At 54.6% G+C, this 19830-nt stretch overlaps 11 protein-coding genes and 1 non-coding gene across 12 annotated transcripts; 6 read left to right on the top strand and 6 right to left on the bottom strand.

The window, feature by feature from the left end:
* Positions 1-89: 89 nt before the first annotated feature.
* On the bottom strand, positions 90-486 carry VTJ04DRAFT_10137 (uncharacterized protein; the record flags this gene model as incomplete). The annotated part of the gene is made up of 2 exons (XM_069357844.1): positions 90-414; positions 473-486. The coding sequence occupies 2 exons, from the start codon at positions 484-486 to the stop codon at positions 90-92; spliced, it is 339 nt and encodes a 112-aa protein (XP_069214872.1).
* A 633-nt stretch (positions 487-1119) lies between these two features.
* Positions 1120-1560, top strand: VTJ04DRAFT_10136 (uncharacterized protein; the record flags this gene model as incomplete). The annotated part of the gene is made up of 2 exons (XM_069357843.1): positions 1120-1254; positions 1393-1560. 2 exons carry the CDS (start codon positions 1120-1122, stop codon positions 1558-1560), a joined length of 303 nt encoding a protein of 100 aa, XP_069214871.1.
* A 23-nt stretch (positions 1561-1583) lies between these two features.
* On the top strand, positions 1584-1866 carry VTJ04DRAFT_10135 (uncharacterized protein; the record flags this gene model as incomplete). The annotated part of the gene is made up of 2 exons (XM_069357842.1): positions 1584-1630; positions 1701-1866. 2 exons carry the CDS (start codon positions 1584-1586, stop codon positions 1864-1866), a joined length of 213 nt encoding a protein of 70 aa, XP_069214870.1.
* Positions 1867-1891: 25 nt separating this feature from the next.
* VTJ04DRAFT_10134 (uncharacterized protein) lies at positions 1892-2140 on the bottom strand (the record flags this gene model as incomplete). The annotated part of the gene is made up of 1 exon (XM_069357841.1): positions 1892-2140. One exon carries the CDS (start codon positions 2138-2140, stop codon positions 1892-1894), a length of 249 nt encoding a protein of 82 aa, XP_069214869.1.
* A 416-nt stretch (positions 2141-2556) lies between these two features.
* VTJ04DRAFT_10133 (uncharacterized protein) lies at positions 2557-4297 on the bottom strand (the record flags this gene model as incomplete). The annotated part of the gene is made up of 2 exons (XM_069357840.1): positions 2557-4121; positions 4180-4297. 2 exons carry the CDS (start codon positions 4295-4297, stop codon positions 2557-2559), a joined length of 1683 nt encoding a protein of 560 aa, XP_069214868.1.
* Positions 4298-4931: 634 nt separating this feature from the next.
* Positions 4932-5552, top strand: VTJ04DRAFT_10132 (uncharacterized protein; the record flags this gene model as incomplete). The annotated part of the gene is made up of 1 exon (XM_069357839.1): positions 4932-5552. The coding sequence occupies one exon, from the start codon at positions 4932-4934 to the stop codon at positions 5550-5552; it is 621 nt and encodes a 206-aa protein (XP_069214867.1).
* Positions 5553-5626: 74 nt separating this feature from the next.
* VTJ04DRAFT_10131 (uncharacterized protein) lies at positions 5627-7212 on the bottom strand (the record flags this gene model as incomplete). Its single annotated transcript, XM_069357838.1, has 3 exons — positions 5627-6757; positions 6809-6937; positions 6988-7212. 3 exons carry the CDS (start codon positions 7210-7212, stop codon positions 5627-5629), a joined length of 1485 nt encoding a protein of 494 aa, XP_069214866.1.
* Positions 7213-7964: 752 nt separating this feature from the next.
* Positions 7965-11036, top strand: VTJ04DRAFT_10130 (uncharacterized protein; the record flags this gene model as incomplete). Its single annotated transcript, XM_069357837.1, has 2 exons — positions 7965-8907; positions 8959-11036. 2 exons carry the CDS (start codon positions 7965-7967, stop codon positions 11034-11036), a joined length of 3021 nt encoding a protein of 1006 aa, XP_069214865.1.
* Positions 11037-11143: 107 nt separating this feature from the next.
* Positions 11144-11449, bottom strand: VTJ04DRAFT_10129 (uncharacterized protein; the record flags this gene model as incomplete). Its single annotated transcript, XM_069357835.1, has 1 exon — positions 11144-11449. One exon carries the CDS (start codon positions 11447-11449, stop codon positions 11144-11146), a length of 306 nt encoding a protein of 101 aa, XP_069214864.1.
* A 3006-nt stretch (positions 11450-14455) lies between these two features.
* On the bottom strand, positions 14456-15871 carry VTJ04DRAFT_10128 (uncharacterized protein; the record flags this gene model as incomplete). Its single annotated transcript, XM_069357834.1, has 3 exons — positions 14456-14837; positions 15134-15230; positions 15424-15871. 3 exons carry the CDS (start codon positions 15869-15871, stop codon positions 14456-14458), a joined length of 927 nt encoding a protein of 308 aa, XP_069214863.1.
* A 1141-nt stretch (positions 15872-17012) lies between these two features.
* Positions 17013-18182, top strand: VTJ04DRAFT_10127 (uncharacterized protein; the record flags this gene model as incomplete). Its single annotated transcript, XM_069357833.1, has 3 exons — positions 17013-17259; positions 17328-17966; positions 18028-18182. The coding sequence occupies 3 exons, from the start codon at positions 17013-17015 to the stop codon at positions 18180-18182; spliced, it is 1041 nt and encodes a 346-aa protein (XP_069214862.1).
* A 1303-nt stretch (positions 18183-19485) lies between these two features.
* VTJ04DRAFT_t145 lies at positions 19486-19557 on the top strand. Its single transcript has one exon. It is a non-coding gene; the product is annotated as a tRNA-Arg (tRNA).
* Positions 19558-19830: the final 273 nt, after the last annotated feature.

The following is a 19830-nucleotide window of genomic DNA, read 5'->3' as shown; positions in this document are numbered from 1 at the left end:
TGGTCGATGGGCAGACTAATGTCTGCAGTAGCTCTGTAGTCCGAAGGAGGATCTGTCGAGCTGGTGAAGAGGGTGACGATGTGGGATGTTTAAGGCTGGGTGGAGGTTGGGGTGCCTGAGGTGAGACAGTCGAGGGATGAGCTCGGTGACCAGTTGGAGATTGTCGAGTGCGAGGGAAGGATGGGGTCCAAATCTGCAGGCTTGGCTGAGCGATGGATTAGAGGAAAGGCGAGAATTTCCCCTGCTGATCTCGGGTTCTTGTTGACCACTCTTGGAAGATCTGCCGATACGGGATGGTCGTTGAGGCTGGCAGAATCCCAAAGAAAAGGCAGCCGCGCGTCCTCACGGCTGTCAAGTCCGACCAGCAACAGCTTCCTTCCATCTCCAAGCCGCAAGCGGGACACGGCATCGCTTCTGTTCCCCGCAGCACGGCGCCAAGCAGCTGATTCTGTTCTCTGGTACCGTACATTACAATACAGCGAGCATCGGAAGTGTTTGCGAGGACAGACAAGCGCTCTGGAGTGGTACTGCATTTAGTTGCAACTATCATAGCAGTTTTTGATCATATGGCGACCACCATCAGGCCGCCAACACATCAGTATGTCGTCAGGCATCGCAACATCCAAAGGAGACCAAAAGCTCCGTTGACCCACGCGCAGGTACCGTACGAGTACAACTCGTAACGTAACTTTCACCCGGTCGCTGTTTCCCCACCATTCCCCGAGGCTCTGCCAAGGCTGAAGTGGAGGCTGACGGCCTGACAACTGACATCATCAACCGCATCAGCCATCGTCAACCGCCACACCTGAGTGTGGCTCAGGCACCTATCAACCGCCGCCAAGCCCGCGCCGGGGCCCCCTGCTTGCGACGCCAGACCCCCTTTCACGACCGCCGACCTCCGTTCCCGTTGTTGCCACATCCCCAACGAAAGAACGACGCCCAAACCACATCCACAAGTGTCACGGATATTGAATAACAGTCTTCAGCCGGATACCTACGATACTCAAGTCCGAAAACACAAGCAAAACTGCCAGAATCTCCGCCAACACCTCACACCGTCCTCCACCCGAACCACCCTCTCCTCAACCCAACCGCATCAAACCAAGACTTACCGCCACAATGTCCGAAGCCTACGAGCGCGAACGCCAAAACAATGCCCGCCTCGACGAGCTCTCCGCCAAGGTCTCTGCCCTGCGCGGCGTGACCATCGACATCTACGACCAGGCGCGGTCGCACGAGTTGATTGAGTCAACGGTACGTTTCATCAACCTCCCTTCCTCCCTCCCCTCCTCACCCTTGCGCCCACCAGCCATCCGTCCCATATCCAGATGCCCAAGACAAACAACACGGTTCACGAGGACTCAAGCTAACAGCGTCTTATCACGCATATAGTCCGAAACCTTCTCGTCGATGGGCACCCAACTCAAAGGCAGCGCCGTGCGTCTAGGGCGGATGGCGGCCGCAGGCAACCGCGTCGCGATACTCAAGCTATCGGGGATCATTATCGGGACGGTGCTGGTGCTATATTATACGTGGAGGCTGTTCTTTGGGGCGGCGTAATCGGAGGGCGAAGGGCTGTGCCTATGAAACGGAACTATCGTGCCGGCTGGGCCGGACTGGGGTTGAAGAGGTGGAAGAGATTGGTGCTACAGCGAGACGTGAAACTACGCCTGCGGCTGCGATGACCCGCAACAACACAGCAATGAGGGTGAATGGGTTAAAGGAAGGACGACGACGTCCTACCGGGCTAGGCAATCGATGGGCATGGAGGGTGAGGCGGTGCCTAACGATGGTCGCAGACGGCTACCCTCCTGCATGAAGGACAGAACACATGGATCGGGCGGCCAGGTCATTCCAACAACATGACGCCCAGGCTTTGGTGTGGTTGGATTTAACCTTTGAGTTGGAGCTCAGTCTGGATAGGGTGTCCAGAATTCACTTCGAGGCCGCCCTCTGCTCGGAAGGGTCGAGACGGCAGCAACGAACCCAAGCTTACTCGACGGCGTTGTTGGGTCACGGCTGACAGCAAGGGAAGACGGGTTGGGATATACCACGTACGGATCATGTCTGTCGGAGTAGGATGGTTTTGGCTTTCGATTTCCTGTGGGAAGCGCGCATTGTACATAATATTCCCAGGCATGGCGTTGGGTTGGGGTACCTGGTTTCTAGGTTTTTCGCTTTTTGCGTTTCGAATCAGAAGACGGGATACATCAACATGCGCAATACGCACTTGAGCTTCACATCTACCATCGTCATCACTGGCATGTCTATCTACTTATGTGTGAGGTGAAAAGCTATGAAAGATGGCTGATGCCGCCTCCTTTTCAATCTCCCTCTCAGACGAGAACGCGTAAAGACGTACGATGATTCTGAAACTTAACTCGTATTATTTTGTCTTCCCAGGCTATGCGATCGGATTTGATTTTGACATTGACAGATAAACTTTGCCCGAGTACCTACTTGTATCATCATAACTTTCCTACTCTTCGATTTCGTCGCCTCCCCTATCTCCTCCTTCAGCGTATGACCCACGTCCTCTTACACACCCACCTCACCCTACTGCCAAACATTCGAAAACAAATCCTCGCTTCCCGGAAACCCAGCTCCCGTCCCAGGCTTGCTCGGAGACGTGGTCGTGGTGCTGCTAGTCCACCCGCCAAACTCCTCATCCGCCGCCACCTTGGGCGCAAACCCGCCCGAGGCACCCGGCACAATCGGCTTGCTGGCGAGCGAGGCCCAGCCGAGATCGCTTGATGTCGAGGTAGTGGCAGGCTTTGCTGGCTCGGCCGGGGCCGGGGCCGGGTCGGGCGTGGCCCAAGCGTTGCCGCCCCAGACGTCGGCTCCACCTGCCCAGGCGTTGGAGCTCAGAGAGCCCAGAGTGTTGGTGGTGGAGCTAGTGGTTGCAGTGGTCGAGGTGGTGGTGGAGGGTTTGGGTTGGGAGAGGTTGAATACGGAGGTGGTGGTTGTTGTGGTGGTGGAGGTGGCTGGGGTGAGAGTCGGTTGAGCAAGCGATGGAGTGGGATCGGACAGGTCAAACAGATCACCGAGCGCAGAAGATGCCGGAGCAGCAGCTGGTTTGGCTGATGTCGTGGACGGGGAGGTGGAGCCCCAGACGGAGGAGCTTCCTACGGATTGTTTCTGCTGGTGGTTGGAAGAGGCAGCGGGCTTGGAATCGAAAAAGCTTCCTCCGCTCAAGCCAGAGAAGCTGGATGTGTTGGACTTGGCAGCGGGTTTCGATGTTGCGAGGGATCCGAGAGCGGCAAAAGCATCGGTTTGGGCCGGCTTCGGAGACGTCGCTGAACCGAAGCTCAGGCTGCTGAAGGCATCGTTGAGCCCGCCCAATGACCCCTGAGTTTGACCCAACCCGGGAGACGACAACCCGCTGAGCGAGCTGGATGCGGAGTGGCTGGCCTGTGCGACAGGCTGGGGCTGTGGACGAGGAGCGGTGGCGTAGAGGGAGAGGATGGACTGCTTCAGGTCTGGCCGCGACTGGCCACTGCTTGGAGTGCCGGTCGTACTCGCAGGACGTGGAGGGGCAGCAGGGGCAGCGCCCAGGAAATCCAGACCGAGGAGAGAGTCCTTGGTGCTGGTTGCCTTGGGCGGCGCAGGATCAGCCTTGGGAGGAACGTGCATGACCGTGGGGCCGGTGCTTGCGGCCCTCAACGGCGGGGCGGCAGCCGGAGCAGGAACGGGGTCCGCCCCGATCAAATCGGCCTGCGGAGCCGCCTTCTGACCAATGGATGCCTTGCGGAGAGATTCCCGGCGTTCCACCTCCTGCTTGTCCTTGACAACACTGAGGGGTACGTCATCGTCGCCTTCGGCATCCAGGGTCTCGGGATCCGGCATAGGCCCGTCCATGACCCATCGCTTCAGCTCGTACTTTGTGCGGATGAAGTTCTCGATTTTGGCTTCGGACGGTACGTGGCCCGGGGTGAGCTTGGCCTCCCAGTACTTGTTGGCGCGAGCGTTACCCCACTTCAGGACGCTCTGTAGTTGTTCGTCTGTCCAGCTGTCGAGGTCGACGGATTTGACGCGGCTGATGTGGGTGCCCATGCTGCGGTGAATGCCCGAGCAACGGATGCAGATGAAGACTCCGAGGTTCCAGCTGGCCCATCGCGGATCTGCGCAGAAGGAGTCAGTAAGTGTTGAATCTAGGGCACGGGCGAGGTGGGGGCGTACGCTTGTTTCTCTTGCAGTCGGCACACAGCTTGTTGGGCTCTAATTTCAAGAGATTCTTGAGAGTCTGTTGGTTCTGGGCTGCCCGATCGGCAGCGGGATTTGGAGGACGTCGAGACATGGCAAGGGATGCGATTGGAAATGTATGCGTCGGGCCGGTGAATTAGCAAGATGGATGTGTCGTGGAAGATGGGGCGTGGACGGAAAGCTTCGAGGAAAAGTGTCGTCGAGATGTTTGATAACGTTCAGGGGATGATGCATGGCGCGGCAGTGACCCAGAAGCCAGACAACAAGAGGCAGGAGGTGGGGTGTCGCTTTAACCGAGCATCTGGCCCCACCACAGAGCTCGGCTAGTTGCATTTGTAAGTGCAGGAGAAGGCGACCTCGACTTGGAAGCATCCACTGCCCCGCGTTCTGCAGAACCTGGAAACTGGATTCGAAGGTGTCAAACGGAGATGGCAGAGTCAAAGGAACGGAGGCTAGGCTGACTTCAACATCTGCCATCTATCATCATCATCATCATCGTCATAATTGCTATTCGCTTCAACCAAGCCTCCCTGATTCCAAACCGGCCCAGCGTCTAAGCCGCTTTCAAGCTTTGCCATCCCGTGCTGTCATGATTTGTCATTGCCATTGCAGGTCTTAGCTCCAGCTTTAAGCCAACCTCACTCGATCAAACGCATCCGAGTCCAGCATATAAAACCCCCAACATCTCCTCCGCCTCTCATCAACCACAACCCATCTCATCACCATTCATGCGCTCGCGATTCTCCCGTTTCTTCCCTCTCATCTCAAACCTCATCAAACCAAGACTTATCCTCCACTCTCAAGCTCACACTCCCACCCCGCTTCCACCGCTCAAGTCGATGCCCACCATCCCCTTCCTCAGCACTCTGTTCGGCACCAGGTCCACAAACACCACCAGCAACACCATGGCCTCCTACCCGGAACAGCGCACACCCGAAGAATGGCGCGCCGTCCTCACCCCCGCGCAGTTCCGCATCCTGCGCGAGAAGGGCACCGAACCACCCAACTCGGGCGAATACAACAAACATTACCCGTCTTCCGGCACCTACCACTGCGCGGGATGCAACGCGCCGCTGTACAAGGCGCAGCACAAGTTTTCCTCGGGGTGCGGCTGGCCGGCGTATTTCGACTGTATCCCCGGGGCGGTGGCGAGGCATGAGGACCGGTCGCACGGCATGGTGCGGACCGAGATTGTCTGTGCGAAGTGCGGCGGGCATTTGGGTCATGTGTTTAAGGGGGAAGGGTTCCCGACGCCGACGGACGAGAGGCATTGTGTGAATAGCATCAGCTTGAGGTTTTCGGAGGAGGAGGTTGGGGAAGCGAAAAAGACGGAAGAGGCGAAGGAGTAGATTAAGGTTGCTACATGGGAAACGTGGAGGCAATTGGTTAGAGAGCAATTATTTACACTCAAAAGCGGTCATCTTCAAAGATCATGCCCTTCAACTTGAACGCTCTTCATCTTCCGCGCCGTGTTGGCCACGACCTCCGTCCAGCGGCTCATGAACTCGCCCTCAAGCTTCGACAGTACCTCTGGGAAACTTCTAGACGCTCCAGCTCTAGCCACCTCGGTGTTTGCCTTCTCCATGAATTCGGTCCATATCTTGTTGGCATCACATAATCCCAGATGTTGAGTCTGGAAGATCTGAAGTAGGACATCCTCCCCAAGTTCTGCAGCAGTTGGGGGCCCAAGCAACGTTGGGCTGGAGCTAAAGAACCTCCCATCTTCAATAGCGCTTGTCGGCCTTGGAGGCACCGCGGCTCGGTACTCTCCTACTCTCAACGAGAGGCGGTCTTTCTCATATGACCAGGTAGTCAACCGCGGATCTGAACCTGCGGCGGCCGTCCGTAACCGCTTCACTCTTAGTTGACTCTGGGCATGTTGGAATGCTTCATCGGGCACTCCATGGATATGTGGCACAGGCTGGCTGGCCGGTCCCTCGGCCTGAGAAGTGTACTGACTTGCAGAGCTTTGCGAGTTCTGACTCTCCGTCTGCGATCCGAAAGAGAGGCCTCGAGCTCGATATTGGCCCCCAGAAGGGAGGTCAATATCTCCCGAGCCCAGAGTTTTGTCAAAGTGCCTCGAGACGGTGTAAATTCTGGGCGCTTGGTGTTGGTCCAAGAGTGTCGGAGTTCGCTGCGATCTTGGTCGACCTGGACCGGTGGAGCCAATCTTGCTCACTTTCCAGATGCCCTCCCTTAATGGGACACCAAGGGATGTGGCAGGCCGTGACGGCACCACGGCAGGTGACCATGGCCTGTTGGCTGAGTAGAAGTTGCCTTGCCGCGCCATTGGTTGGCTCGGTGGTCGCTGGATGGAGGTCATGCTGGTTTGAGAGTTGGCCATCTCAAAGGAGGTTGAGATCGATGATCCATAACTTAGGGAATGGGTACGCTCGACTGGGGCTCGTGACATTGGAAGACTTGGAGGAGCCATAAGCTGGCGCTCTTGAGTTGCGTCTTCATGGTCGATTCTGAGGTGGAGGTTGGAGAGCTCTTTCAAGACCGTCTCGAGATCCGACGACTTCTGGAGTGTGATGGCAATTGTTGAGAAACCCTGGGGGTGTCAGGCCAAGAGTTCGATGTCAAGAGAGTCGGTTCAACATACACCCTGATCATCCTTCACGTATTCGAAGACCAGGCTGCATCTGGACGATGAGCAGCGGATGGAGTTCGCCGGAATACCTTGATCCACGCCGGCGGAGGGGCCAAACGTAGAGATAAGATCCAGTTTGACCTGAACAGAAGATCAGCAAATGTGCATAAGCTTGCCGGGAAAGCTCTAACCAGTTCCTCAGCCTTGTCTCTGACATGGATCATCAAGAAATGCTTCCAATATGGAGCTCGGGCCTTCAGTTCGGTGGAAGAACCGCGAGGAGTGAGGACAAGATGGGGTTTGAGCACAAGCTGGGGGTCCTTGTAGGTATTTGGTCGGTCGTCTATTGACACAGCGGCCAAGTCGAGTCGGAGGATTGGACGCCTCGCTGACGAGGGACGCTTTGTCGTCGTCATGGTGATTGCTGGTGTTTTGGCAACAACGCACACTGATGTTACAGCACAACAAAGTGGGAAGCGTCATTTTTGTTGAAAGATGAAAGAGAATTCCAGGTTCATAATGCCATTGGCAAACTACGAGAGCGAGATTGGCTCAAAAACATATGCGAGGAAGGTGCAATGTTAAGTCCAACTGCCCGTCACGATACACAACCCTGACTTGCCAAAATATTGCACATCGTGCCTGCCACTGGCGATTGTCAATACCAAAATCAAAATGTACCTGTATATCAAAGAGATTATGAAGAAATATTGATTCGCAGAACCAACACGCACTTATATCTTAATCATGAAGTCCGTTAATAATCATTAATTTCAGTTTCTTTGCAACGAGACTGGTGTTGAGACTGGCTTTTTGGTCGAATGGTGACGTCTTTGATGGTCCGTGCGCCCCTGAACCAACGCAGGTGGGCCCAGACCCACCGCCCCACAATCGCCCGCAGTTAACCCTGAGGCTGGCCAGGCCGCTGTTGCCCAGTCGCGACAAAACTTCATGCATGCCAATCGCTGGTTCGCGTCGCATCCCAGCAACCCGCGACCACCTCTCGGCATCATCGTTAAGTCGCACAACCACCTTCTTCTGAGTCCTTCCTTCCTCCCAACGACCATCCGCGACCACTCGCACCTTCCCACATATCATTGGCAACGACTGTCTCCGCGGCTGTGCGCCCTTCGTCCTGAGCGCCGAGCCGCGCTCGCCAGCGCCAAACATGGCTCCGACTCCCAAACCCACCATCGAGCATACGGTCGACCGCACTCCCGAGTATGAGAAGTTCATCGAGGAATTGCGCGCCTTCCACGAGAAGCGCGGAACTAACTTCGACCCTGAGCCCAAAATGGGCAACGTCACCGTAGATCTGCTCAAGCTCTTCAAGCACATTGTCGCCCATGGCGGCTACGACAAGGTGTCGGACGAGAAGCTCATGTGGAGGAAGATGTGCGAGGGACTGGGACTGATGCGTCACAATGCCCCCGCTGATGCCTACACTCTCAAACAAATTTTCTACAAGAACCTCGCTGCGTACGAGATCAAAACCATTCACAACAAGGAACCTCCCCCGCCCGAGATTCTCGAATTCACAACCGCAAAAGGCGGATCCCTTCTCACCCGCACTCTCGAGAATTACTCCAGGGCCAAAGCCGATACCCGCGAGGGCTCAAACGACGAAGGCACACCGACCAGAGAGCGTCCCGAAAGCGCCCCAACTTCTGCTCGCGCATCTCGAGGTCTTCGCGAAGCCCCGCCTCCACGAGTTCTCTTCCAACCCGAGACTCACACCCCGCGCCAGACCCGACACGCTTCGGCTCAGCAATCCGGTGCGTCCGGCTCAGGCAATCAATCTCACCACCAGTCTCCAGCAACTCGCGGATCGCAAGCTCAATCAAATATGTCCTCTTCGGCACACCAAGATCATCATCAGCAACAAACTGCTCGCGGAGGACCGTCCCACGGCTACAACCCACCGGGACCCGACATGTCGAACCCAGTGGTTGGTGGCTTTGCACCTCAGCCCCAATTACAGCTGCCGCTTCGTATCGTCGATACGCCTGCTAGCAACCCAGAGCTCTTTGCGAGGCAACAGCGCCAATTGCGGCAACCTGCTGCGCCAGCCCCAAATCCCGGATCACTAGTCCGCGCTTCCCTCCCCCCAGGTATGTCTCTCGTCTAAGCTTTTCGTTGTTCTGGATGCTAACTGGTGCTAGGCATCCTCGACGGGCCCAACATTTACGAGCGTTGTCTCCTTGCACTTCGCTCTGGTATCCGTGACGAGCAGGCCTTTGCCCTCTACCATTTGGTCAAGATCTCATTCGAGCGCGGCGATAAGTACAAGTTTTCCCAGTTTAGCGGACTGGCTGAAGGCTTGACCGAGGTCGCCTTGACGGTTGGCAGCATTTTTTACAACGTTGAGTGGACCATTTCGTACGACCCCGAGGTGGACGACAGCGAAATCAACATCTTGGATGGCATTGAGGGAACGCCCGACATCCTCGAGCGCATCGCCCAGCTGAAGCGCAAGGATGTTCAGGACAGCCTCCAACCTGCCGAGCTCGTCGATCAGATGACCTTGATTACCGAAGCCGTCCTGACCATCAGGAACATGGTCATGCTACCTGAGAACGCATGGTACATCGCAGACAGCTTCCCACCCATCAACGCGTTGCTCTGCATCTTGCTCAATTTGCCGCCTCTTGATATGGTCGTTGAGCTGAAACACTCTGCTCTCGACATCGCCGAGCAAATAACGCCATTCCTGACCCTCGATGCCGAGGATCCGTTATACAAGACATTGTTGGCGCAGCTCGAGTCGGAGGATCGCGGTATCATCCTCACCGCCCTGCGTGCTCTCGGTCGCATCGCCATGAACCACCCTACCCAAACAAACAAGCTCAGCGGTGTGCCTGCTGCCACCCTCCAGCGCCTCATCGACTGGCTTTTGCTGAACGATGATGAGCTGGTCGACGCATGCTTGGATTTCCTCTATCAGTACACCGCCGAAGTGTCCAACATGGACGTCTTGCTGGAAGGAACCAACGTGGAGCATCTGGTGGCTCACCTCGTTCGCCTCCTCTCACATGGCGCGAAGCGCACCCAGAAGGAGTATGTCTTGAGCGAGGCGCAGGTCTCATATGTGCCTGCGACCGAGAACGTTGTGCCCATCCCGAAGGACCTCCAAGAGCAGCTTCTTGCCTTAGAAGAGCCTGAGCGGTGCTTCGCTTGGTTGCGGTGCTTCTTCGAAGAGGATCCCGAAGCCCAGATCACACAGATTGCCATCTGGCAAGCCTACAACGCCGCGTTCCTGGACCAGTTGAAGAAGATGGGCCGACCTATGATTAATGCTCCTGAGTTTATCCGACACATCAGCACGGTCTATCAGAGCGCTGGTGCCCAGGTCATCCGCGAGGGAGCCAACGGCGAAATCCAAAAGTTCATCATGCGCGGTATCCGGCCCCGCTCCTTCCCCATCAACCGCGATGGCCGCGCCTACTTCCAATGCCTCTGGCAGTCACCTGAGTCGAACACCAAGTGCAACACATGGAACCTCACCTCTGAGGCTATGTGGCAGCACGTTCTTACCGACCATCTGAAGGAAACCCCCAACGAGGAGGGCAAATTCACCAACCGCGAGGCCGACTACCAATGCGCGTGGGGCCACTGTACCAAGTACCCCAACCCGACCAAACTCTCGCTGTGGCAGTTCGCGTCGCACATCAAAACCCACACCAAGATCGAAGAAGATCGCCACCCGACCCAAGTTTTCAATCTCGCACAGGACCCTACCACTTCTCCGTCCAGCACCCGCCGCTCGTCCTCCGCGGCCGCGGCGGCAGCCCAAGCTGCCGCCCAGCGCTCCCGCGTGGTCGTCAAGCCCGCCAAGAGCATCACCCTCACCTTCGAGGAGACCGCCTCGGCGCGCGACGAGCGCAATCCCAACGCCCCGCCGCAGGCGGCCGGCATCCCGCTCTCGGCGGTGCTCATCTTGCGCAACATTGCGCTGAACGCGAACCGGACCAAGTCGGAAGAGAAGCTGGTCCGCGGGCGCGGCGAGGGAGGCGCGAAGTCGGGCAAGGGCAAGTCGACTGAGTCTTCGCTTCAGAAGAAGCCGAGTGCTAATGGCACGACCGGGGCCGGTGAGGCGAAGGACGAGGAGGGCGAGTGGGAGGAGCCTGGTGGCTGGAACGAGCGCCTGTTTAGGCCCGTCATGCCGCGCCTGTTTGAGGTGTTCACTGAGAACAGGCTGCTGGCGCCGCATTTGACAACCTTGTTCCAGCTGCTGGAGTAGAGGTTTAGGGCCCTGCTGGCGAGCGGAAAGGGTGGTGGGTAGAAGGGGAATGATAGGGATAGCGGACAGTTTCCTCCGCTGAGAGGCGCTGCAAAGAACTGTCTGTGTTAAAGGTTATGTTGGAACATGTACTTTATGCTCGGAAGAAACGGGGGAGAGATTTGAAGAATGGAGATTGGGACAAATGGAAATGGATGGCTAGGTGAGGATGACGGGGAAGGGATTGCAAGGATGCATGGATGCATGGATCGATGGAATGAGACATGGGACAAACGGACTTTCTTCGGTTGGAGGGTTGGTGAGATGTTGTATGTTATGTAACTGCTTTTGTACCAGTAATACCCCTTCCTTTGCCTCCTTGATTTCGAGGCCTGGCGTTGATTTAGGATCACGTCGTAGCTACCAGTGTGCATGGGACAGTCTACTTGATTTGGGAATCGGTTGTGTATTTGGTGATGTTTGGAGGCCTTTGGGTTGAAGATGTGGTTGTCTTGGGCCAAGAGGATTCCCGATCCTTAACCAGTCCGTCCCCTCCAGGATGAGAAGATCTCAGCCATCGCAATGACAATGATGCTTCTTAACCTCTCGATTATTATCTGGTTTGGGGTAAAAAGCCTCGCCGGTCGTCAACTAGCTATGTGCATGGGAATAACCGCAGACGGTGACCGCGGAAGTACAGAGCAAGCCCCATATCTCCCTCGGCCGCTGGTGGCGACATAATAATACTTGATATATATGTACCGGCCCAGTCACCCACTCTATCTCACACCAAATGCCGTACCCACTCAGGGCATCGGGATCCTCCCATGAAACCACTTGTGGAGGTGCACGTCGTAAGGTACAGGATGTGTGGTCAAGATGGGCAGCGCGTGGTTGACAAGGTGCGGGTAGTTGTCGTCGTTCTCCAATGGAGGAGCCACCAAACCAGGCATTGGTCTGAGAAGATGAACGAGATTATCATCACCGAAGGGATGCAAGGGCCGGCGTTTCTTCCTCCTTTTCTCCATGCTCTCTTCCAGCTGAGATTGGATCTCCCTGTCTTCCTCGATCGTCATATCATCCTGTCGGGGATCCTCATGACGGACACGCGTGTGAGAGTTATTGAGAGACTGTCTGCTTCTTCCCGGACTCTCTTGTCCTTGTGCCGCGACAGGTGACGTACTCGATGTTGCTGGTTCTGTCATTGCCTGCGTTTGCATGGCCTCATGGAGCCGCCGTGCTTCAATCCCGAGCTGAATCTCTCGAAAGGGGTTGCTGGGGTTTTGCCTGTTCTCCCGCATCTCTGACCCAAGCGGCAACTGAGCAGCCGCCTGAATGTGTAAACCGGGGTGCCTGTGGCGGGACTTGGGGTTCTGGAGGCTGGTCTCGCATCTCGTCATCCTCATCTTCTGGTGCCATGGTCCGAGGTCGCTTGCTTCTCGACGAGGGGTTGGCGTTGGGGTCGATTGGCAGTCTCGCGAGGTCCTCGTCCCGGCTCCTGTAGACGAACTCCCTGGGTTCAAACCCCTCAGGCTTCTCACCACGGTGGGCGCGGATGCCGAAGTCGATAGACCATGGGAGGTCGATGTCCGGCCTGCCTTGTGCTTCCCAGAGAAGAAAAGGAACAGTCCGAGCCAACTCCGTTCGAATTCGCGGACGCCTCTGGCGTAACTCGACCAAGTAGCAAAAGTCCCGTTTCGGATCGCAAGAGTGGCAATCCTCGTACGAGTGGTTTGCTGCATTGCAGATCGGGCATCCATGGACTTGACCGTCAGCCGCGGGCAGGACGCATTCATCGATGGCGTGACCGAGTTTCCAGCAATTCCGGCATCTGAGCTTGCCGTTCCGTCTGGACTTCTCGATAGAGTGCCGGATTCTCCTCTCTTTCTGTCTCAGGGAGAGGGGCTTGGATGATCGGGAAGATGACGACTCAGGCCTGGCTACCTGAGCCGCATCTGTCGGCAATGGCTGCTGGCCCGTCGCCGGTGTGGAAGCACCCCGCTGACCTTGAGGTCCGCTACGAGTGTGTATCGTAGCCTGCGGGTTTCCGACTTGTGCCTGCCGAGGTAATCCCCCAGGCTGGATGACTTCATATCCTATCGATGGATCTCTCGATGGGATACCAATATTGAAAGTGTGCGGCGCCGCCCCCAGGTCACCCTGCCCGCCAACAAAAACGTAGACAACTTGGGCATTGATCGTTATATGGTTGATCTCTCGCCTGATCGTGGGCGGCGTTCCGGCGTTGTGAGTTGGTGGATGTTGGGCAACTTGAGAACTCCCATGTCCACGACCGCCGCGGCCGCCGCGATGGTCACCGCGACTGCCACGGCTACCCTGACCGGGTTGGCCGTTGCCGCTTTGCTGTCGATTTTGGTGCCGTCGTTGATTCTGCATATTTTGTTGGTTGTGATGATTTTGTCGCGCGTTGGGCATTTTGGTCGATGTAATTCAAGAGGAAAGGGTTGTGCTTTTGAACATTCCAGGCAGAAAAGTGTGGGAGACACGATGTGATCTTCCATGTCTTTGATGGAAGGCGCAGACGAAGGCACAGCGTCAAGAGCAGGAGCAAACTGTTATCGCGAGCCTTAAGCAGTAATTGAGTGTCGTACGTTCTATCCTCGACGATGACATTCGATGAGAAATCTGGAAATTCAACACCAAAACCAAGATGTATTAAACCGCACATCAGTCCGTCAGGAATGAGTTGTCTCGTTGGCCATGACAACCCAAATGGACGTGAACATTTGTGATTGTCCATGAAATATCACCATGCGAGAAAGATACACACCCCGAAGCGGCCCCAGAATTTTGTGTTGGCGTCAGTAGTCCCTCAGGACTCAAAATGGGAAGGTTGGTCAGTCGATGCTGAAATCATAGAAGTCAAAGATATCCAACCTCAACGTCAGTGAGCGTGTCGTGGGTGTGTCCATTCCAATGGCTTTCCAGAGCTGGCATTGCTGACCGCTCCAATGATGATCCGCCGAACTGTGTAATGCCATACTGTTCAGACACCGAGCATCACTCCCAGTGATTTCTACGATGGAACGGGCAGGTCGAAACTTCCTTCTGCTGGTTGTGAAAGGGTTGGAAGCCTGTCAGGATGAACTGGCCAGATGGTGTTGGGGTGAAGCAATTCCAGGGACTTGACTGACTGGCTCATCAGGATTGTGGTGTTGAAATTGCGTCTATGCCTTTCCTCTGACATCTTAAAACACTGGATCTCGAGTCCCCAGGTGATACCACGTGGAGGTTCAGAGCCCGACATTGTCACTCTCCACCATCTCTCCCTGTTATTTACAATGGTCTAACTCGAATAAACATTAATAACCAGCGACGCTCCTGTGTTTCCCGGCTCAATCCCACTCCCATGTTTGTGCTTCTATGCCATGGATTCTGCAAAATCCTGGTCTCAACCACCCCATCGCATATGACCTGTACTAACGCTGGGTTCTGCGACGTTGTCTTGGCCCATCATCAGCTTCGACGTCTTCGGCCAGCCTCTTCTTTGCCGGCTTTTGTAGATCTTGTCTTTTGTCCGGCTTCAGGTCTGTGTCGATGGGAGGTTTTGGAGGGTCGACCGCCGAAGACAAATGCGAGTGCTCAACATTCTCTGGGTCAAAGCCCTCAAACGTGATTTCGCCCGTTGCGAGTTTCTTGCTGAACTCCCTCGTCCATGGGAGGTGCTCGGCGGGTGGCATGCCCTTGTCGATCCAAAGGACAATCACGTCCTGGGATGTGTTGAGCTGGGGCCGACGAGCTTGCCGGTACACCAAGTACTCTAAGTCCTCCTTCGGGTCTCGCTTATGACACTCGTCGTAGCTGTGCTCTTCGTTGCACTTTGGGCAACCGTGAACGAGCCCATCCCCGCGGGGTTTGGCACAGTCTTTGACCTGATGGTTTTCTTGTTTGCAATTGGCACAGGGCCGACTTGAAGGAACATCCAGTGATGGATACTCTTCACTGCCTCTGGACACAATCGTGCCTGCTCTGCCTGGGCTTGCGACTGAAACTTGAGGCGGTGACAGGTCCCGTAGGCCAGTTTGGAATCCTCCCCACGGTGCGGCTCCGTGATATTGACTGGGAGGTTCTTCTCTCTGGATATTTTGGCTACTCACTCGAGGCTCGCCAAATTGAGAATCAGAGGCATGTCCAAATGAAGGAACTCCCCAAGAGTTAGTTCAGAGTCCTCTCCGCTCTGATCCTCGATGCGGTCTGGGAGGTTCCTCTCTTTGCCAGTTCTGGCTGCTCTCATATCGCGGCATGATGGGTTCAAGCCCACGGGGCTCCTGGAGCTGGAACTGGCGATTCTGACTTTCCATGACGCTCTCATCGCGTCTCCTCGATGGAAAAGCTTGCCGGAAGGGTGTCGTTGCCCTACGCCCTCCTTGACGTGTTTGGCCCCGACCATGCGGAGACCAGTCGTTCATGAATGATGCCGATTCATGGTGTGACGGATCATTGATGATGTTGAGGTCTGTGGCTGGAGGCGGGTCCTGGCGGCCGGTTCGCGCCCAGTCCCTCAGCTCGCGTAGTTGGTCCATGACGAGTCTAGCTGGATGGGGATGAAGTGATGATGAAATCCTGCTGCTGATCGTTGTCAAACTCGGGTTGGTAATATTCAGTCGCACGGTGAGAGTGGCCGGTACCTCGACCGCGCCAATTGTTGTTGCTACCACGACCACGGCCACGACCATGACCTCGACCTCGACCGCGATCTCGACTTCGACCACGACTTCTGCCGCTGCCGCCGTGATAGCTGCCGCGGTGATGTTCGTTGTTGCCCTGCTGAGCACCAAAATCAGAAAATAAGAAGAAGAATTAAAAGAATTAAAAGAGCCGTAATTGTCGGACATTTCGACGATGAAATTTCTGTTGGGGAAAAAGAGGAAGAGGAAAGTTTCGAACCTGGAAGGGCAGGTCGACGAGCGGCTGAGAAACAGAAACCTTCACAGGAGGCAGACACAGCATACACCGTGCGACCAATGACTCTATGCAGGACAACAAGTTTGGCTTTCCTGCGCTATCTCTCAGAAATAAGCAATTATTTGCCTATACACAGCCACCTACAAAATACTTAAGATATGTCTTCCATCACATAACTGTCAGGCGAACGTCTGTACAGCTCATGTCGTCAACTTTAAGTCGGCTTCGCTGCGGGACGGCGTTGATCCCATGTCTTGGCTGGTTCTCTAGCATGCAGATCACCAATCAATGGAGGCTGGCATCTCTGTTTCTGGCAGGTGGGTCATTGCGCCTCCACGATTTGACCCTAACCCTGAGTATTGGCAAAGCCTTCAGACACATCTTCGTGGACACATCAAGTCGTCTTGGACAGAGTCAGCATCTTGCACCAGACACAGCGACGGGTTTTGTAATTCCTGTGCATTTTGTGTAAGTACATACCTTTCGTATCACTACAGTTCAAGACTGTGCTTCTTGTTTCCTTAGATAAGTTTGTCACGTTCCTCCGATGTTGACATTTTGGACGGGCAAATTGGTGCCATGTCTTGGGCTACGATTATCATCCCATAGTGGTATTGTGCTTGAAGTATCAGGGTCGCTGCAAGCTCCAGATGAATGAATTTAATCTAAGGTTGAGGTTCGTGGTGGTCTCTACCAGGTAGTCAGGGCCCGACCTCTTCGAGATCAGGGCAAGGACGAAGCGAAGCGCGAGAGTCAGAATAGAGTTTTGTCATACATGAACGGACCAAATGATGAAGGTTTTTGATACAGGGGTTTCTAACAAGAGAAGTAAAGCGCAGCTTCCGCTGCTTTCTTGAACTGAAGTTCTTCGATCGCAGCGACGGAGCGCTTCGCTGCGATTAGCTCGCCGTTTATTTTTCTTCAAAGTCCGTTCAATTTGAACTTTCCTTCCTTCTTCCAATGCTCACCTCTAAGCGGCTCCGACCGATTCTCTCCATACTTTCCTCTAAGCCCGCTACGATTCAAACTTTCTCCCATTCCCTCAACAATCCATCTCGATCATTATCCATCATGGAAGACTCACTTCATTCCGACGTCGCGCTTGACGCAATCTCCTTTCTCGATCGTGGTTACAGAATTACCACCGTCGCCCAAATCACCCAGGGTCCCACCCTCAAGTCTCTAGTCGCGGACTTCATCAACTTGGTCGTTCCCAACACAATTCTGAGGCTTTACCACCAACACTACAAAGAGCTTCCGATGTCGGTCGATTTCATCGCGTTCCACGTTTACGCGGATCTCTACACTGCCCTTTTCAGTAAGAGAAATCCATCATTATGCCTTGATTTACCGATCCTTCTCGGGACTAACATGAACTGTATGTAGGGCAACCCCTTCTTGAATATGAGGCGTTTATGGAGCCAGATGGCAAGTACGGCCAACCGACTCTTCATGTTGGCGAACTTTTCCTGGCCACCGCTTGCCACCCCGACCCATTGCGCAAGGTGGCCGAGGAGATCTGGAAAGCGACTCGGCCATTTACCGACGAAGTGCCGAAGATTCTGGGTTCATCACAGCTGCCCGCCGACCATCACGAACAATCCCCAGGTCCTGTCAAACCTTCACACACCTCAGGCCTGCATCAGGAAGTGCCTTCTCAGATGCACCCTGCAGTGGTGCCGAGGTCGCGGATCACCCTGCCGATCTCCGCGCAACTGGGCTGGCGTGACGAGGGCTGCGACTCTGCAGAGATGGATCCCTACACAGCAATTGTACTCGGGTTGAAACCCGAGCCATGCAAGCTGTGCGGCAAGCTTCATATTGGCTCCGGAGCTATCGAGCAGAACAAGCGGTCAATGGAGAACAAGCCGACGATCACCGCTCCCAACAACACCAGTGAATTAACGGGAATGACGGTTGATCCGGTAGATCCTCCGCCCAAACTCAAGCCCCAGGGTCCGGTCGCGGAATTTCTAGAGATACTGTGCAACATCATGGACGAGACGGACGGTGAAGGCGAGGAAGGTCTTTTTGGGCTTCAACAAAGACACCGAAGAACTGTGCAGGGAGATGATCGGAAACCTAGATAAGCGCTGGTCATCGGGCCTCGTCTGGATGCTGATGATGCGCCTGTACGAGGCGTTTTTCCAGGGGGATATCGTTCGTGAGGGTCATCCGCTGTGGCACTGGTACGTCGCAGGGGAGGAGAAGATCGTGGAGATGCATGGGGGGTGGGAATGAGATAGAGAAATGGCATCAGCTCAACGGGTTCGGTTGGGGAAGAAGGTTTGGTGGTCGATGAAACCGCGAGGTGGGAGCGGGTTGCCTCCAGGTCCGCGTAGCCTGGCTCATGATAGTTCCGTTGGGCAGGCACGACTACTACAGTGAGGTGGAGGGGAATATATACAGCCCAAAAGGGCCATTAGAATATCACAAAGCCATCTGATCCTTTATCCTGGTAAAATCTGTGGCCTGTGCTCGCCGGTGACGTTTCTGGTCATGGCCAATACATGGTGCACTTGGGGAACAGGATCGAATAAACAATTTTGACAGCCGTGGGTTATGTTTGTATGTGATATGTTTGTTCCTTGCACGTTTACTGTTGTCAAAGTCGATGTTGTCCTGACTCCGAACTTTTCCCGTGATGTCGGACTTTGATTGCTCTGCAAGTGTGTCCTCGCAAAGGCAACCGTTCTCCCAAAATGGAGTCATTAGAGATTAGCATACTCAAGAAATGAAAGATGTTCATCCTTAATGCTGAAAGGGATTATCGCTAGATGATAGCTCGACAAAGAGATGACGGACTGGACACTGTCCCATTGCTATACCGCAGGACACAGTCTGACCAGGGGAAGAAGCACAGAGGAGATGTTCTCAATGATGAGATGCCCAATGTAAAGATGCTGGATGAGGGCAAAGCTCATTTGAGCGTTCAGGCTCGTAGCCAAAGAACTTCAGGTAGTCACTATGTCAGGAAGCTCAGAGTCAATAAAGACATTCCAACAAATCATTCGGCTCATCACACAAACCGACAATATTGGCCTTCAAATCATTCAAGACTTGATGCCGCCATTGGGACACTCGGGTGGTGTAGACAGATGAACAACACAACTGTCAACAAAGGCCACGAAAGGTCACGAGGGCTTGGATGTGTATTTTGAAAAGACGTGATGAACCACAATGAAATGTAAAGGAACACTTGCCAAATGGACTGTGTAGTTTTACTATGCACCTATGTGGTGTGTGATGGAGAGAGTGATCAGGCGGCTAAACGTAGGTACGGAGCCGTCACGTAAGAGTCTAGAGGCGTTGATCCGTCTTGATCATGTTCAACCGTTAACATCCTCCTCACAGACTATGGATACAATGACAGTTGTGCCCTTTCAAATTGACTTTATTCAAGCCTATCCTTATTGAGAGAGGCACCAAGAGGCCTGGAGACTTGAGGAGGATGCGCTCCTGGTTCAGGGCCTCGGCTGCTGCGATGGACAATCTCAACTATTTAACCCATTGTCCATATTTTAAGAAAGCCAACCAAACACATGGCCTCGTGGCGCAAAGGTAGCGCTTCTGACTTCTAATCAGAAGGTTGTGGGTTCGAGTCCCACCGAGGTCGTTCTGTCACGGTCCATGGAAGAAAGTGTTTCCTGCGAACACCACTTTTTGATAGCACGTTTTCGTGACTTGTACTAACCTTGGCCAGGCTGTCATTAAGATTGAAGTTACACAAGGTTCATCATTCTGGTTATCAAAAGTAAATTGTAGTTGCAGAAACAAGTGCCCAGGGACAAAGACAGCCCATGAGAAAGCCACAGACGTCCTCAGGCTTTGTCAACAACAGGGTGTAGTCTTGGAGCTTTACGAGAGCCTGCTGATAACAGGAAGATAT

Source organism: Mycothermus thermophilus (assembly GCF_041956435.1).
Source record: "Mycothermus thermophilus strain CBS 625.91 unplaced genomic scaffold VTJ04scaffold_7, whole genome shotgun sequence".
Lineage (NCBI taxonomy): Eukaryota > Fungi > Ascomycota > Sordariomycetes > Sordariales > Chaetomiaceae > Mycothermus > Mycothermus thermophilus.
Note: the sequence above shows the minus strand (reverse complement) of the source record. Positions and strands in the feature narration are given on the sequence as shown.